Source organism: Sinohyriopsis cumingii, chromosome 9, assembly GCF_028554795.1.
Source record: "Sinohyriopsis cumingii isolate HCF-2022 chromosome 9, ASM2855479v2, whole genome shotgun sequence".
Lineage (NCBI taxonomy): Eukaryota > Metazoa > Mollusca > Bivalvia > Unionida > Unionidae > Sinohyriopsis > Sinohyriopsis cumingii.
Window position 1 is genome coordinate 109473599 of NC_142969.1, and position 20193 is coordinate 109493791.

Here is a 20193-nt window from a genome sequence, read left to right on the forward strand (position 1 = left end):
TCTTTCCGTTCCAAAATCATAACATCTGGCATATTTCTAAGAATATTAGTAACCAAGACTTTTCGAACATTTTTTTGTTGTCTCCTGTTTCTGGTTGATATTTACTTTATATCCAGGACATAACTCCGGGATGTTTTAAATCAACCATTATTGGTTTGATACAGTAAACCATGTCTTTCGGATCTATTTAAAACAAATATAGCAGTAGAACATAGATCAACTGCACCTGTTTTCCTGATTATTATCTTCTGTTTAAATGTGTAAAATTGGTCTTGAGCGGTGATCTAACGATAGGTCTATTTCACCGACATGATTATAGAGTTCTCTCACAGCAAGAAGATTACAGGCGTGTTGAGTGACGATGAGTCAGTATGTGACGACGTACCAGCGACAAAGATTTAATGCACTCCGCAATACTCATCCAAAACAACTCCGAGGCACCAAGGAGCCTGTGTAATTCAGTGATTAGCGATAATCGTACGGGTTTGAGTCCCCTCATCAGTAGATACATCCCCATATTATCATTGTGTCAAATTAGCAGCATGGTTTGGACACAACTCTTCAATACTATTTAGCCAGCGGCATAAAGAAGGTTGCGGCGACCAAGTTTTGGTGTTTGTGACACAAGCTGACGTAGAAATACGCTTGTCACACATGATGTGGAGATACGCTTGTCACACATGCTGATGTAGAGATACGCTTGTCACACATAATGTAGAGATACGCTTGTCACACATGTTGATGTAGAGATATGTTTGTCACACATGCTAATGTAGAGATACGCTTGTCACACATGCTGATGTGTAGCTAGGCTTGTCATACATGCTGATGTATAGATACGCTTGTCACACATGCTGATGTAGCGATACGCTTGTCACACATATTGATGTAGAGATGGACATACGTTGAAAGTTTGGTAGCAAAATTCGAAAATATACAGACCATAAACAATCTAAACATCATTTTGGAATATGTAGATCCTCTTCCACAATGAATCTGGCTTTTTTTAAAGCATGTTGTATGCGGAAGTGACCCTTTTAACTTTGTGAAAGCAATGTTTGTGTCTTTACATGCTGAAAATGGCATGCAAGTAAAAGTAAATACATTCTTTTGCAAAATATCTTTTGGTAAAAGTATCAAATATGAATTAGAAAATTAAAATTCTAAGTATGTTGCGTTTCTTTTTGTGTGGGGTGGTGGTTATAGAAATGTAGAACAATCGAATTTTCCACGTGCTGAGCAAATGTTGTAAATATAAACTATGCTGATATGATGTCAGTTATGGTGGGGTAATTACTGTAAAGTAATAACAATATAGACTTGATACCAGTTTCGGTGGGGTAAATACTGTAAAGTAATAATATAGACTTGATACCAGTTTTTGTGGGGGTAATTACTGTAAAGTAATAACAATTTAGACTTGATACCAGTTTCGGTGGGGTAAATACTGTAAAGTAATAACAATATAGACTTGATACCAGTTTATGTGGGGGTAAATACTGTAATGTAATAACGTTATAGACTTGATACCAGTTTTGTGGGGTAATTATTGTAAAGTAATAACAATATTGATTTGATCTGGTATCAAGTGGAGTAAATACTGTAATGTAAAAATAACATAGACTTGATACCAGTTTCGGTGGGGTAAATACTGTATAGTAGTAACAATATAGATTTGATACCAGTTTCGGTTGAATAAATGATGTGAAATAATAACAACGCATACATGAGAGCAATTTCGGTGTGTAATGTGCATTATTGTCTTTCTCAAGTGCGGTCACGTTGCAGAATAGATACATGAAGCACCTGCGATAGACAGGACCGAAGTAGAGACCGATTAACGAGCGCACGAATGGCTGAAGTGAATCCTAAGTTCCCAATAAATTAGAGAAAATGTTCCCTATGCTTGAAATTATGAACGACATTAAGTGTGTGAAACGTTTGTGTCTTACTATTTTCAGTATTTGGAGACGAGATACGAGTCAAAATCTGTTCGTCTATATGGTGCAGCTGTGTTCATAATTCGGACGGTGAGTATAAGGTACATTCCATTAAAATAACAGATTCTTTTTACAAAGCATTTGTACCAAGTAAATCGACTGGCTAAAGTCACATTATATGATAGCAGTTGTAAAAGTCATATAGAGTGGCATCATGTGACGCAGAAAACTAGCAGTTATGTGTGTGTGTGTGTGTGTGTGTGTGTGTGTGTGTGTGTGTGTGTGTGTGATTTGGATTTTTAACGTAGCTTTAACAATTTTTCAGTCATATCGCTACGATGTCTGCAGTGTACCAGTTTATAGTGATGTCTAGCACTGGGGCATCATGGCACAGACATGTAGCATGTCTCACCTAGTCAGGCCGACCAGTCCTAACACTAACCTCTTAATGCTGAGCGCCAAGCGAGGCAGCTGTTAGAACAATGTTTGTAAGTCTTTGGTAAGACTCGACCGGGGATCGAACCCACGACCTCCCGCAGACGAAGCGAACGCTCTAACCACCAGGCCACTGGAGCGGTAGCAGCAGTTATTTGAGGTATATTATGTAATAGATTTTCAACTTTGATGACATCATTTCAGTTCATAAATGACGTTACCAGTAGGCTTTTATTATCGAACGCAAGACACGTCATGTAATATGTGTGTGAACCACATCAAGGATTGAAACAAACATGAACATACTTGCACTGTCATTTTTATGCTTACAAGCTAATTTGTTCCAATATTAGTTTGCCTTCAAGGCCGCTTCACAAGTTTTTGTGTTAAACCCGTGAAGAGAAAATTGCGGCCCAAGGGTTTTATGTACAAAATATCATTTTTCGCTGATGACCGAAGTGTGAGCACTACATCTGACAGTTCTCTGTATGGAACCGCCTTCATTCTCTTAAGAACTGTAAACGTTCGTGCATATTTAGCTAAAATTCACGTGAAATCTGTAAGACTTGAAAAAGTAAAATTAAATTACTCCCGTCTCTTAATAATTCCATATGAATAAGTCCGTAACTTGGCTACTAGGTATTCTTTGAAAATACTTGGTGCATATTAATGACTTCGTCTGGGCTTGCATATCCAATGGCTTCACTGGGACTTGCATATCAAATGGCTTCATTGGGACTTGCATATCCAATGGCTTCATTGGGACTTGCATATCCAATGGCTTCATTGGGACATGCATATTAAATGGCTTCATTGGGACTTGCATATCCAATGGCTTCATTGGGACTTGCATATCCAATGGCTTCATTGGGACTTGCATATCCAATGGCTTCATTGGGACTTGCATATCAAATGGCTTCATTGGGACATGCATATTAAATGGCTTCTTAGGGACTTCAGATGTAAACATTTTTAGAAAAATCGAAACCGATAACAAGTTTGTAAATACAGAATTGTAATACAGTTTTTAGTTAATGAGGTGGAAGGCCAACAGGTGGAAGGCCAACAGGTGGAAGGCCAACATTTCCCACAGATTCTGTCTGTGACATTCATTTGTAATTTCAAACGGGGCAGGGGTGGGGTGCGTTTTGTTGTTTTGAATCAAACATGTTGTGATATCAGTTGAAGAAAAAATGCAATGAAATTATTTTTATTCCTATTTTGCTAGACTATTGGTATGGGAATAGTTCTGTATGGTCCGTCGACTGCACTTAATTCAGGTAGGTCTATTCAATATATTCGATGAAAACCCACAAACATTTAGCTTTATTCAAATACATTTTTAATACATTGTCCCGTGTTTTGTCCTTTTGAAAAATATACCCGAGATTAACTGATAAGTAAATAAGCACTTTTGTTTCTAAATATTCATGTTCAGAGCATAAATCATTTTAACGTGAATATTTGTAGTTCCACTTTGCCTTCCTACGTATGACCAAATATTAAATAAATTGTGCTGACAGTCGCTCTTTCAAAATGATTGCACCTTTAAATACAATAAAAATGTTTTGACTCATCGTAATACGGTGTCCAATGTTTTGATTCATCGTAATACGGTGTCCAATGTTTTGATTCATCGTAATACGGTATCCAGTATTTTGACTCGTAATACGGTGTCCAATATTTTGACTCATCGTAATACGGTATCCAATCACGTCTGTTATAAATTTATTTCAGAATAAAGATAATTGTATATTTCATAATAATGAATTGAATGATTATCTAATATTAATACAAAATACACAAAATACATTGTAGCAATACATGTTTAATCTGGAGGGAACTAATTTCCGATATCTTTTCAATTAATCCCTAGGCGTTCAAAAATATAATCCGTTTCAAATATTCCTCCTGATTTTATCGGTGTTTAAAATACCAGGCTGGTTGACAGGAAACCGTACACCTATAAATCAAACTCAATTTTGTGATATGAGGTTGGATAAACGCTGCAATAAGTGAAACACAACTTCAAATACAATTAGTCAATTTGCGTTCAAGATACCACCAATACACAAACGAAGGTACTAAGGCACACACAGTGTTTTGCTATTCCATTAACGTAGTCGTGTGAGATGTATATATATATGTACATGTTGCTAGCGTTGTAGATACATGACAGGGTGTACGGTTCATGAGAGCATACTACAAGTAATTAATTCGTTTTCAAATGTCTATTTCTAGTGACGCCACTTCCAACCTGGTCAGTAATAATTCTCATTGGAGTTGTCTGCACCTTTTACACAACCCTAGTAAGTCTCTCTCTCTCTGTCTCTCTCTCTCTCTTTCTCTGTATATGATATATATATATATATATATATATATATATATATATATATATATATATATATATATATATATATATATATATATATATATATATATATATATATATATATATATATATATATATATATATATATATATATATATAGTCTTGTCAAGCATTTACCTGTAGAAACCAGTGATATCACATGAGCACTTTCCGCTCGGTTTGGTGAGTGAATATATATATATATATATATATATATATATATATATATATATATATATATATATATATATATATATATATATATATATATATATATGAGAGAGAGGGAGAGAGAGAGGGAGGGAGAGAGAGAGAGAGAGAGAGAGAGAGATCCCACTCCACCTCATACAGCCATCAACGGGCTTGCAATCATAGCTAGTCGATATTCTATACTTCTTCCAATTCCCTTAGCTCTTGAAGACGTTAACGAGATACATATCTTCCTTAGGGATCTTATTTCTTCTAACGCATTGACTAAAGCTCTTCGCTAACAACGATCTTCCAGATTTACGAGCACCAGGAGAATGTTGCACAAGAATGTGGACAAGACCTAGCTTTCTCTTTTGGATGTGATATCTCAACTGACCCGTATAGCGAAAAGGCAATAAGACCTAGCTTTCTCTTTTGGATGTGATATCTCAACTGACCCGTATAGCGAAAAGGCAATAAGACCTAGCTTTCTCTTTTGGATGTGATATCTCAAATGACCCGTATAGCGAAAAGGCAATAAGACCTAGCTTTCTCTTTTGGATGTGATATCTCAACTGACCCGTATAGCGAAAAGGCAATAAGTTACAAGAATGAAGTTAAGAAAGAAATAAAGATCAATAAATCGTTTACGTATCTAAGAGAAAGTTTTATGTCTTTGCAACTGTCCCCAACTTTGGGCCTAATATGCACTGTATTATAGCTTTCATGTCCAGGTACGGAACTGGTAAGCAGTGAACATTTTCAGATCATATCTCACATAAGTATTGTAAAAAATGTTAATCTCTTAGATTTTGTTCTATTTATTTATTGTTATTATTTGATTTCGTTTGATATCATTTTAGTTGTACTTGGTTTGTGTGCTTCAAGTTTAATTTGTTTCTCATCATTCAGTGATTAAGAACGAGAGAGCCAAACAGATTAATTATTTAGTTTGCACTTACTTACAACAGGGAGGCCTGAAAGCGGTTATATGGACTGATGTTTTTCAGACGATTGTGATGTTTGCAGGGATGCTGGCTGTACTCATTAAGGTGCGTCATCAACGCGGAGAAAGCCAATACAAAGCTGCATAGCGTTGTTTCCGTTTTGTTTTTATTAGGATTTTAATTTAGATTCATCCGCGATAAATAAGTAGTTCAAAAAAGAAACCAACTGTGAAAAACATTACTCTAAAACTTATTTATTACAAAAATAAATTCAGATATAAATACCAAACAGCGATAAAGCTGTGATATCGGAAGGGCGATGTTTTTTATTAACCTGTAGAGATTTTACCGAGCTGTAGTAACTACGTCTGGATGATAAGAGGAACAGGTTTATCGTGGTACATAACTACGAAAACACCTGTCCCAGATCTATTTTAAAGTACTCTTTTCTCGCTGCGAGAACTTAGAAACCCAAGTACGCAGCTGTATTCTGGCATGCTATATATATATATATATATATATATATATATATATATATATATATATATATATATATATATATATATATATATATATATATATATATATATATCATGGGGAGAGGAGATGAAAACACATATTTGACTGTCTCATCGCCAAACTTCTACCAAGGCATTACATGATTTTATTAGAAACAACGCATGTTTTGGTTATCAGTCCATAACCAGGCCAGTGCGCCCATTCTTAACAATGTATCGTTGCATTTTTTCTGTAAGGGACATTAGTAGTATAGTAGGCCACTTTAGCGTCAACGGCACTTTAATGTTAAAAAATGTGTATATCAAAATTGGCGTCAGTGGGAATTTAACATGAGAATGTCACTTGGAGGTCAATGGGAATTGAAGAATGGGTGACGTCATGAGGTTTATAGTGTCAAAACCTTTTATAGGGTGAAATGTATTTCTAAGGACAAAGGGCTGATAGGGACAAACATACAAATACACATCTAAACACACAGAAAAGAGAACATAAATGTTCTAAAGAAATACAGATAGAATAGAGACTCAAAATAGAAAAGTCTGTTGTATTGGTTCAAACATTTATTCAAGTATATACATGGGCTCTCTGGCCTGTGCTTTGGTCTAAGCACTATCCATTTAATACATAAACATCTGGACATGAAACAAACCTATTTCACCCTATAAAAGGTTTTGACCCTATAAACATCATGACGTCACCCAATGTTCAGTTCCCATAGACCTCCAAGTGACATTCCCATGTTAAATTCCCATTGACGCCAATTTTGATATACCCATTTTTAACATTAAAGTCCCGGTGACGCTAAAGTGGCCCACTATACTACTAACATTTGTATTATCTTTAGCAATAGTTTTATGACAATCTGTCGTAATATGTATCTATGTATGTGTGCATGCATTTATGTGGCTGGCTGACTGGTTGTTTTATGTATAACAAATCTGTCATTATTTTAGGGTTGCATTGTTATTGGTGGCGTTGAAAGAGTCTGGGAAATCGCGTACAAAGGCGACAGAATAGAATTCTTCAAGTAAGTTGGATACGATATTTTTAAGTTTACATTTTTTTAGTAGTAAATAAATGTTGACCTTCACCGTCGTAATGTCAATTGGTTATTTGTCTTCGTTATATGACTGTATACATACCACGAATATCAGACACAGTGACTGTAACATAGGGCTGGTACGATTGATACTGGCTCAGATGTGAAAGATTTAAGTCCCGACATTATCATGGCTGTTTGCCGTTGAGTAAGGGAGGTAAATTCGATGGCTCTTGTAAATATATCGAATATGAAAAACCGTATTTGCATAGGTGGCGCGGGGGGGGGGGGGGGGGCGGGAGCAACTGCCATAGTGTGCCTGGCGAACTGAAGGGCCGTCGTGATTTTTTTTCTTCAGCTGAAATTCTCATGGTATTTTACCTTCACCCTAGTGTAAGGGAGACAATTCTTCACAAACAATATACTGGGGGGTGGGGGGGAAGAGGAAGAGGTTGGCAACACATATAAAAACTATTCTCTGTCGCAAAGTAGAGACGCCACTAAAGTTAATTGCCCACAGGCGCCTCGTATACTCCCGCCTCGACTGCGTTTTTGTAACGTGTATCGTTCAGACAAAGGGGATACCCATATACTGTTTTAAAATGAATAGAATTAATAAAAGATAAACCAGTTGTTAATTACATGTACGAGATACCATTACGGATTTCGTGGAATTTCTACATTTATTTAATTAATGATTAATACGAATTTGATACAGCTTTAGAGAACAGGAAATTCATTTCTTTCAGGCGTGACATGGAATATGAATAATACCAAACGGTGCAAGTAATAAACTTATTAACGGTACCACCGTACCGACAAGACGTGTTGATGGTTGGGGTGGGGTGGGGGGTCGATACCGTGCCCGTAAGAGCTAAAATCTACTTGCACCACTGGAAAAAAAACCCCAAAAAACTTCTATATTTAAATCTATTAATTTCACCTGTATTTCTCCTTGAACCCTTTGATCATTCAATTCTGTTTTTAAAATTCGTTTTGATTTTTGGTCTTGGTTTTGGTTTCCCGTGCCGTGTGATTGTTCTGGTTAAGTTTCGACATGTAATCCGGCTGAGTGATAGCTGCGAATGGGTACCAGCTCAGGATTAAGTGGATGGTCTGGTCTTGTGTTCTTTTCCGGACCTAGTCACTGAGCAAGTACTTAGGTTTGCTTTCTTCGGTGAATCAACATGTACCTATAATGAGTCTGAGATCTGTGTCAGCCAAGCAAAAAGAGCGTAAACCTTTGTAACGTCACTTTTGATTGGCATTTCAAAGTTATGCAGTTTCTAGGCCAGGTTTTAAAATGTAGTGATAAATATATGGTCTTGTTTATTCTTCAAATTCTTTTACTGCACTAAGATCAATTTTGCCAAGGTCGTAAAACCTAAACGAGTTTAACAATACTTGATTAATTGCGTTATTTATTTAAATGAGAGATATTAAGATGTACTACAAAATGTATGATTTTTGCGACTACTGGATAAGTGATACACGCGTGTGTGTGTGTGTGTGTTATTGAAGAATGCACGAACTTTATTTGTCTTCTCTAGATTGTGGGTTCTATTTTATCAATTAAATTATTAAAATATATTTAAGAACCATAATAATTTATATTTCGGCGTTTACGTCTAAAGCTCTATTATGATTCATCGTATTGCATTTTTAATTGTACTGTGTGATTTAAAAATATTGATTGATATTGCATATTGTTTAATATCTGTCTACCTATACATCATTTTGGTTTTAATGGTTTTTTAAAATAATATAAAAAAAAAAAAAACATTTATCAGTTTGCAAAAAGAGCAATCTGTAAATATTCAATACAGAATCTTCCTCATATATTCGAAAGATCATTAATTTCGATGACCGCCATTTTGTATTTTGTTTTAAAAGTTTTGACCCGGATCCGCATGTGCGACACACGTTCTGGTCCCTGGTAATAGGAATATACTTTGTCTGGCTTCCGCCTTACACTGTGGATCAACAGATGGTTCAGCGGTTTTCTTCGGCGCGATCTCTGAGACAGGCAAAATTGTAGGTATTTTTAGGAAATTTAATGTAAGGAAGCTCTGAAGGGACATACTGCACATTTGTTTAAAATCTTTTATCTCGATTTACTTATCACTAGATCTCAGAAAACTAATCCCATATATGAGTTTATTAATCACAGATCTCTAATAACCAGTGACATTAGATCAGCAAATTGATATCTCGGATTAGAAAACCTGTAGAGTGTACCCCTTCAGAGCGTCCACAGTAATGATAGTAGATATCACTGAGTGTTATACAGCTTGAACAGAAAGTGTTATATAATATCAAGAAAGTGAGATATCTGGTTATTAAACAGCGATCTCAGATTAATTCATCGAAATCTAGTATTGGTATGTTCAGATCTCGGATTACAAAAACTGAATTGTGTCCCTTCCGAGCTTCAGTAGTAATGATTGTAATCGCCACTATATGCCGTATAGTTTGAAGAGGATTTTTTGTTGTTGTTGTTGTTGTGGGGTTTTAACGCCATTTTTCAGCACACGATAGGCTATACATGGCGGCCAGTATTAATGGTGGAGGAAGAACCCGGGAAAATACCGGAAAGAACCACCGACCCACGAGAATCTACTGGCATGCTTTCTCACATACCCACATTGGCCGAATCCGAGACTCGAACCCACGCAGACAGAGGTGAGATGGCAGTGATCCGTAACGGAGAGCGCTTTAGACCACTCGGCCACTCGGGGCCCCGTTTGAAGAGGAAATGTATGCAATTATTCTTAATACTATTTATATATAATACCTTGTTCAAAATCACATTTTTTAGCCAAACATTTCCCACACAGCATTGACGTAACTTAAATTTTTTACTTGTTACTTGCAGACGATTTGTAATACTTTTAAGTAATTTATATTCAACCCATTATTCATAATCTCAAGAGAGAAAGAAAATATTCGAATTTTGTAAGACATGTTGATCCCCAAATACCTCCAAATTAAAGTCAAAACACTTTAATTTTCTCTCTGACAAAATGTATGATTATGGCTTAAATGTCAACTTTCAAAGTAATCATAAGTTGCAGGAATTATTCTTTATCTCCTGAAATATTGTGACAATCGTACAGAACTGAAAAAACCTAATTGTTTGGAAAAGGGTACAAATTAAGCTGTTGACATTTAATCTTTCAGTCTGCAAACTGCATCTTCCATCGGATCAACACAGCAGAATTAAAGATAAACAAAATCCTAATACGATCTGTGGAAGTAATCGCGCTCACATAATTCAATACAAACAAACCAAAGAGGATATCGGCAAATTTTCTATTGCCGATGCACCGTATCATCTTCGTCTTAAATCTTTATAATGATACATCATATATAAATTAGCATTCTAAGAAAAACTATGGTCTTTTCGATTGCGGAATATGATGTAAATAACTAAGAAACCTGTGATTTTGTTAAAATTTTATTTTGTTTTCAAAAGTGAACTAAATCTTTGTAGGGCTCTTCTGCTGAACGTACCCGGGATGTTCCTTCTAATTTCCCTGTGCTGCCTTACAGGAGTGGTAATGTTCTCGTATTACGCCGAAGGATGTGACCCACTGACGGGGTCTAAAAGAGCCGGCAACCCTAACCAGGTTTGTTTTTATGACAGTCAAATGTTTATTATTCTCTCTCTCTCTCTCTCTCTCTCTCTCTCTCTCTCTCTCAATGAGCACTTTGTGACTTGAATGAATAATTAAAAGAAACAATTTCTTTCAAATTTAATCTCGACGCAACTATTAATGATTCCACATACTGATCTTAACACAGGTATGAATAATTTATTTATCAAACCTCTGTTTATACATGTTTCACTTAACCTACCATGCAATAGCATTTTTTAACAAACTAATGGAAAATTCCATTACCTCTTAAGCAAGATTAGGCTTTGAACTCAAATTCTATAAATAGACCTTGAACTCAAATTCTATAAATAGGCCTTGAAGTCAAATTCTATAAATAAACAAAGATCTTGTTTATCAGTCATAATCACGATAAAAGCCAGGTACGCAAAAACTCTATCAACAATCTTCTATATTAGACAATAGTCAAACACACAATTATATATTAGTACAAATAGTACTATTATACAGGTTAGAGAATTTTTAATTCGTACTCTACGGAGATTCGAACCCAGGTCCGCGGGTAAACGGCACACATCGCCTTGTATACATACACTAACCCATATTCCCTCACGACTAAGCACACATCACCAAAAAATAATGTTACTCAATCAGTGTTATATGCACTTGTGTGTAGCAGACACACTCGCATGACGATCTACAAATAAATTATCATGTATTTACACAGTCGCTCCGGATTCCTATGAAAGAAATCAATGTATATAGAATTCATTATAGAGAATTATAAATATAAACCACAGAAAGGAAAGTGCTATCCCTGAATTCCTATGTAAGAAAGCTTGATAATAGTAGGCAGAATTAATATTTGAATACAAATAATTATTTTATATTGATAACTGCAAAGTAATTCTTAGATTTTAAAAATAATCATAAACACCAAACCATGCACATATACGAAACATCTAGTAAGTAAATATCCAGGTAACCTGTCACTTAGAAGAATTATATAATAAGGAGACGCATCTGATTACACCAAGTCTTTACTATATTAAGCACAAATCAATCTTCACGTTTGTCGATTGAAATTACGTCATGAATGCAAATGAAAATATAAAAGATATATTTGTTTGAATGTATTCCTGACACCTAAAGCTTATATAGATCACCAAGTTATTAATAAGCGAATAAAATAGAATAGGAAACAAAGGACATCTTACAAAAAAACACGATGAATCAAAGATGGTTAGTCTTTTATAGCATTTGACGTCTTAATAGAGAGACAACAGCTTAGTACCGTTTCCCTTTTAAGTCAAGTGCTCTGAGTTTACTCCACGGTTTACCATTTTAGTCAAATGCTCTTAGTTTACTCCACGGTTTACCCTTTATGTCAAATTTCTAAATTTATTCCACGGTTCACCCTTTAAGCCAAATGCTCTCATTTTTCTCAACAGCATACTCTGCAAGTTAAATTCTCTTTACAATCGATAGTCATATTGCGGAATGAAGGCGGCAAATGTTCGCTACTGGCTTAATTTCGTCGTTTCTATTAACCTAGGTATTAAGTCAACGTGGTTTATAATTATCCTGCCTCTAATAAAATCATTATCGTCGTGATGAATTACATTATTTACAAGTGGGAAAACAATATTTCAAACGAACGTGCTATATGAATGTTACGACATTGTTCTTAAGCAGATAAGTTGGTGTACCAGAAGCTTTTCCCGATTTTACCGCCACAAGCTGACGTTCATCAGCAGACGTTTCACAATCAAAGTAACTCTACTTAAAATCATTAGCATCATCATTCTTATCAAGAAGGGGCTCTGAGTGGCCGAGTGGTCTAAAGCGCTCTCCGTTACGGATCACTGCCATCTCACCTCTGTCTGCGTGGGTTCTAGTCTCCGATTGCCAGTAGCTAAACGTGGATCGGTGGTTGTTTCCGGGATTTTCCCAAGTTCTTCCTTCACTATGAATACTGGCCGCCAGGTACAGCCTATCGTGTGCTGAAAAATGGCGTTAGACCCTACAACAACAACTTATCAAGAGCTGTGATTACTAATAAATTATTTGTATCCGAACTTTGTCCCGTCTGGCAATACAACTTCTATTTTTAGCAGTTCACTTTCAATGCCAGCTTAAAACGTCTTTCTAAAATACCTTTTAATTATTTCTAATTAATTACTTTAGTTCGGTCTGATATTTTAATAGATGCTGATTGACACTCCTCCGAACTCAACTGTTATAAATTTTAGCCTTTGAAAAATATGTCTTTGTCTTTCTCAGGCTTTACGCTATTTATCACAATCTCTCCCCCTCAGTCACATCTGACCGCATGTTTTATTTTTCGTACAGACTTTACCCGTATGTCTTGTGGAAATTTATTATGTTCTAATGTATAATGCATTTGGTCTTGTATCAGCGTATTATAGGCTTGGCGAAAACAATCATATACATTCTTCAAATGTATAAATAGAATCTCTCCATGGCACTTTTCAACGTGTCAGTAACGTTTACCTCGCTTAAAACAAATGATGCACATTTTTACTAGTCTTTTACAGCTTTTGATTTCATCATGTATGATTCTGATTCTAACATGTTTCCACATTAGAAATAAGAGTCTGATTCTAACATGTTTCCACATTAGAAATAAGAGTCTGATTCTAACATGTTTCCACATTAGAAATAAGAGTCTGATTCTAACATGTTTCCACATCAGAAGTAGGATTCTAATGCTAAACTGTGTTCCCATTTCAGGAATAGGATTTCAGTGCTAAACCGTTCCCATTTCAGTAATGGGATTTCAGTGCTAATCTATGTTCCTATCTCAAGAATAGGGTTTCAGTGTTAAATTATGTTCCCATCTCAGGAATACGATTTCAATGCTAAACTATATTCCCATCTCAGGAATAGGATTTCAATACTAAACTATGTTCCCATCTCAGGAATAGGATCTCATTGCTAAACTATGATCCCGTTTCAGGAATGGGATTTCAATCCATTCCTAAGTTATGTTCCCATCTCAGGAAAAGGATTTGTTTCATTGCTTAACAGTGTTCCCATCTCTGGAATATGATTCGAATTATAAACCGTTTCTACCTCAGAAATAGGATTCCAATTCCAACTTATGTTTCCACTTCAGAATTAGAATTCCAAACCTAAATTATGTTTCCACCTCAGAAACAAACATAATCGAGTCTGATTGATTGGGAACCAACGTTTAACAGCGCATCAATCTCTGCATCAGTTTAGCTGTCCCAACGGCTTGGAACTCAAGAAATTTTGCAATATACTGGTACGACACAAAGCAATACAAACAACTGAATACTTGAGGACCTACAGAAAGTATAATAATTTTCTAAAATTGGTTCTACAATTCGATATACACATAAAAGTAACACTGGAAAGTTAAGTAATATTATTACCATATGAATGTCGTGAAAAATGCATGACGGCTCTTTCTGGTAAAGAGTAGACTGGAAATAAAGCCCGACTTATTCGAAGAATAGCTATTAAAATCACTCCATAAATAGATTAGACACTCGCCTGACATGTGTAAATCTTACAAGCAGAGAAGGGGCTCGGAATGATACATGTAAATGTTATAATTAGACTAATGATTCGGACTTATACCTTTCACTTATAAGTATACCAGAGACTCGGAATGATACATGTGAATCTTATTAGCAGATTGGGGACTCAGACTGATACTTGTAGATATTATGAGCGGACTAGCGACTCGGACTGATACATGTAACTCATTAGCAGATTAGAGACTCGGAATGATATTTGTAAATATTATGATCAGACCAGAGACGAGGACTGATACCTGTGAAGATTATAAGCAGAAAAAAAGACACAGACTGATCCCTATGTATCTAACAAGTGAGAACTGAACATTTTACCGAAATCCATCAGCCTTTGAGAACTTATTGGCGGTAAGTAACACACAAAATCTGAACCGGTTCAGTTTTACTCTTGAATTTAAACCAGTATGTGCCTTCTAATCCTGCCTGGACAACTTCATAATTAAAATCATTTTGATGTCTGTTGTTGAATATAAAAAATGTCCTCTACCAGAACCGTGAATTGCTCTCAGATAGAAATAGTTTCCATTTTGGATTGCCCAAACAAAACCATTTAAAGCGATTTTCTCTGCACGGCCTAAAAATAATGAACATCAATATAATTTATACAGTTTTCCTCAGTATAACGTTGTCCAATTTTATGTATATACTACAAATTGTAACATTGGAAAATCCACTCACCGAGCACCCGTAACGATGTCCTACTGTTCTCCATTCACTTTCCTCTCTCCCTCATTAAAGTGCTACCACGTCCACATATCACATTTTGAGTTATCGTTGTCCATTTTAATTCTGACACTCGTGATTTTCATGCGCATCCCTGTATTTACTTCTTTCATCACCTTGCACCACTCGTGAACGTTTCATTTACAGATTCACAGCGTTTCTTTCTGAATGCTTTCTTGTAGTGTTTGTTAAGCATTTTCCAAAGATTTTTCCCCTTGGTCACTGTGAATAACTGTGACTTTTTAATTTGTTTCTTCCCAAATACAATATTTCCTCAGTTTTGAACGTTATAATGTTAACTCTAGGGCACTGATGTTTTCTGATTCATGTTTTATTGCTCAGCTTTAGATGTGCCTACAGAAACACCAACTGTCAACTTTAAAAAATATCATTCACTTTTATTGCAAAGCCTCCTTTAGTCAGATTTCTCAGAAAAAACTATGCAAATCATTACAGTTTTTTTTCTAATATCTTTCTCATTATCTCGCCTTCCAATTTCAAACAGATTTTAAATTCATGTCAGAATCGCATCAGTCCTTTCTTTCATTTCCACTTGAATATAGCTGACTTATTCCATTTTTTTCTCATCAATCAACATCGTCTTCTTATTTATCTGGGCGATGACTTTCCTGTCCACAGTATAAGAGATTATTCTATCTCATACGTTGGAAACATACGAACAATGAAATTTTGGCCATGAGAGTGGATTTTCAATGAAAGAAAAACGGAAAGAAAGGAAGAAGAAACAAAACCAACAACAAAGGTTTACAAATATGAAGCACACAGTATTTTGGTTCATGTGCTTATCCACACATATATATTTTTTGCTTTGTAACCCACTCACCGGATGAGTGATTAAGGGACTGGATGACTTTCGAAGACTTTATGCTCACACCGAAATGAACTTCTGTTGCCTGCATTTAATACTGTATTTCTTTCAAACACATCCATTTCTGTATGATGGAGCCGCTTCTGGCTGATGTGCCCTACAATAAATATCACATGACGAGTCATCGGTTATATGAGGTCACCGTACTCGAATATTGTTTTGTTTTGTCTTTTTCTCGTTTGTAAAACCTCCTTTTTATATTTTTATTTTGGTATAATTTATATTCCTATTTGTTGATCATTTTTGAATAATGATGTTTTAAACAAAAATTGTAAACAAAGTTTTGCCAGCGAACTCAGAAAAGTCTCTGGAGCCTCAGTTTCTAGTTCTTTCATTGTAAGGTTTGAGCACAACAAACCGTGTTTGATTCATATTTTCAAAGACAAAATAATGTTTTAAATTGCTCTCTCTCTTACCTACTCATTTGATAATAAAACTATTTTCCATGACAATCCACCTTGTTACTAACTTTCTTACCGCTCCAATGACCTAGTGGTTAGAGCGTCCGCTTCGGATGCGGGAAGTTTTGGGTTCGAACCCCGGCCGAGTCACACCAAAGACTTACAAAAATGGTACTAACAGCTGCCTCGCTAGGCGCTCAGCATTAAGAGGTTAGTGTTAGGACTGGTCGGCCTGGTGTCAGGATAATGTGACTGGGTGGGACATGATGCTACACGTCTGGGGCATGATCCCCCAGTGCTAGACATCACTATAAACTGCCACGCTGCAGACATTGTAGCGATATGACTGACAAACTGGTAAAGCTACGTTTAAAATCATAATCACACACACACACACTTTCTTACCGGTTGACATTCTTTCAGCTGTTACCAGTCTTCGTTATGGACCTTCTTCATGAATACCCTGGTCTTCCTGGACTCTTTGTGGCGTGTCTTTTCAGCGGTGCTCTCAGGTATACATTTTCCGCTTCATACCTTCCGATACCCTATACTATGCGTGTTGGTGGGGGGGGGGGAGTTTCTGATATTGGGTAATTGCTGCGCTTTTACAAAAAAATATTGGACAGGTATGCTCTTTCCCTGCTCCCTTCCGATGGAAATACAGACAATTTTATTTCAAACACTGGTTGGGACAGTAAGACACGGTGGTAAATTTAGTCCCCCTACTGTTGATTACATTCATAAACCTTTACTGTTTATCCAGTTTTAGTACATTGGGTCAAGGTCAGAAGAGGATCAGTGTAAAATCTCAGCTGTACGATCTTTTATCACAAAAGCGCATGCGTGCTACTTTAAAAAATATTAGGAAAATGTGACCTAAGCTTTCTGCAAATAATATAAATTGCTACAAAAGCCGTATTATGAAGATAATTAGGGAAAGCATTTTCTTTTCTTTATATATTATAAATAATGCTCCAAATCTACATTGTATTGATTTAAGAGAATTTAGAGAGATGACATAAATATTTCACGAGATGAATGTGACCTGGAGATATTGCCTACTATTTACACAAATTGTAGACGGTACAAAAAATAATGCAAACTAGCTGTGGTGCAAATTAACATCCGGGAAAATTAATTTGCTGATTTCAAACATGTAAAATAAATCAATCTTATACTACAAGATGCAGATTTAGAAATTAGTTTTAATGCAAAAAGCATTAAATGTAAAACGGTGCAATATATATATATATATATATATATATATATATATATATATATATATATATATATATATATATATATATATATATATATATATATATATATATATATATATATATATATATATATGTGTGTGTGTGTGTGTGTGTGTGTATTTGCAATTAGTTAAATATACGGTGCAACTTATTATCCACTCTAGGTAACTTTGTACGCATGTGTGACGAAAAATGATCTAATCGTTCTAAGGCGAAACCAGGTTTTCTTTCCTTATTCTGTGACAAAAACAAATGAAAGAAAATAAAAGTACCTGCTTTGATGTAGCTCTGTTTGCTTACTGAAAACATCAAGAGACAACTAATGATGCATCAAGTATTCTGTGAGTGATTTATTTAGTTTTATTTGTCGACAAAGAGCAGTATTTTAGACATATGTACTACGATCACGAGAGTCTAGTTGCTTACATCAAGCAATTATGGGATTAAATCACGCAGACAAAATGGAAAGATTTTTATAAAAACAATGGAAATAAAACAAACTACCTACAACTTACACAACCAAGCGGGGACCCCCTAGTGGCCGATTGGTCTAAAGCGCTCTACGTTACGGATCACTGCCATATCATCTCTGTCTGCGTGGGTTCGAGTCTAGGATTCAGCCAACGTGGGTATGTGAGAAAGCTTACCAGTAGCTTCTCGTGGGTCGGTGGTTCTTCCTGGGCTTTTCCCGGGTTCTTCCTCCACCATTAATACTGGCTGCCACGCATAGCCTATCGTGTGCTGAAAAATGGCGTTAAACCCCACAACAACAACAACAACAGCAACACAACCAAGCGAGAACAATACTTCTGTACAATATATTTTATATAAATCACGTGGATTCCCAATGGCCGGCAGACACTGTTGACATGCACACAGACAACAAAACAAAACATCAACCATGGACACGAATACATATTGACAGCAGTATTTCATTTTCTTCTCAAAATATTTTTTCACTGACAATCCATAAACGGTAAAATGATAAACGTGATGGTTTTAAAGACGTCCTAAAAACATAAACTAATGATACAGTTTGATGAAGGAAACGAAGTTTACGCAGGAACATTGTTTAACTTCTGGAGAAAAAAAAACATTGCATACATTTTTACACCTTAGAACAAAAGCATATATGGTCGAAAGCTTTATAAGACTTAATTTAGTATTGGTTGAATAGTCACAATTTCAAAATACGAAACAAATTTTTAAAATCGGACGATGCGTTTAGCTGATTTGATAAGAGGGAATGTTTTACGGACAAAACATATCTCTATATGACAAACAAGATGACATATGCATAGTTGAGAAGATGCTTAAAAACAAAACGAATGAACAGTGAAAAAGATTATTACAGATTAAATGGAAATGAGATGATGAATAGTGTAGCATTTGGGGTCCACCTGAAAATAGTATGCCATTTAAAGCAATCATGTAAAGAACAAATGTACACCTCTTCACATGAGACGATGTATCACAAGTATACCCATCCAAAGGAGACGGGAAATGTACACCTCTTCACATGAGACGATGTATCAAAAGTATACCCATCCAAAGGAGACGGGAAATGTACACCTCTTTACATGAGACGATGCATCAAAAGTATACCCATCCAAAGGAGACGGGAAATGTACACCTCTTTACATGAGACGATGCATCAAAAGTATACCCATCCAAAGGAGAGGGAAATGTACACCTCTTCACATCAGACGATGCATCAAAAGTATACCCATCCAAAGGAGACGGGAAATGTACACCTCTTTACATGAGACGATGCATCAAAGGTATACCCATCCAAAGGAGAGGGAAATGTACACCTCTTTACATGAGACGATGCATCAAAAGTATACCCATCCAAAGGAGACGGGAAATGTACACCTCTTTACATGAGACGATGCATCAAAGGTATACCTATCCAAAGGAGAGGGAAATGTACACCTCTTCACATCAGACGATGCATCAAAAGTATACCCATCCAAAGGAGACGGGAAATGTACACCTCTTTACATGAGACGATGCATCAAAGGTATACCCATCCAAAGGAGACGGGAAATGTTACACCTCTTTACATGAGACGATGTATCACAAGTATACCCATCCAAAGGAGACGGGAAATGTACACCTCTTCACATGAGACGATGCATCAAAAGTATACCCATCCAAAGGAGACGGGAAATGTTACACCTCTTCACATGAGACGATGCATCAAAAGTATACCCATCCAAAGGAGACGGGAAATGTACACCTCTTTACATGAGACGATGTATCAAAAGTATACCC

At 35.9% G+C, this 20193-nt stretch overlaps 1 protein-coding gene across 1 annotated transcript in view; it reads left to right on the forward strand.

Annotated features, from left to right (window-relative positions):
- The window catches only part of LOC149792458 (sodium-coupled monocarboxylate transporter 1-like), a 37857-nt gene that overhangs the window by 1919 nt on the left and 15745 nt on the right, over positions 1-20193 (forward strand). The window contains exons 2-9 of the mRNA XM_089969392.1: positions 1962-2030; positions 3604-3655; positions 4617-4684; positions 5907-5987; positions 7355-7428; positions 9334-9474; positions 10934-11069; positions 17081-17169. Coding sequence (XP_089825518.1) covers positions 1962-2030; positions 3604-3655; positions 4617-4684; positions 5907-5987; positions 7355-7428; positions 9334-9474; positions 10934-11069; positions 17081-17169 — 710 coding nt within the window. The remainder of the gene's footprint in view (positions 1-1961; positions 2031-3603; positions 3656-4616; positions 4685-5906; positions 5988-7354; positions 7429-9333; positions 9475-10933; positions 11070-17080; positions 17170-20193) is intronic.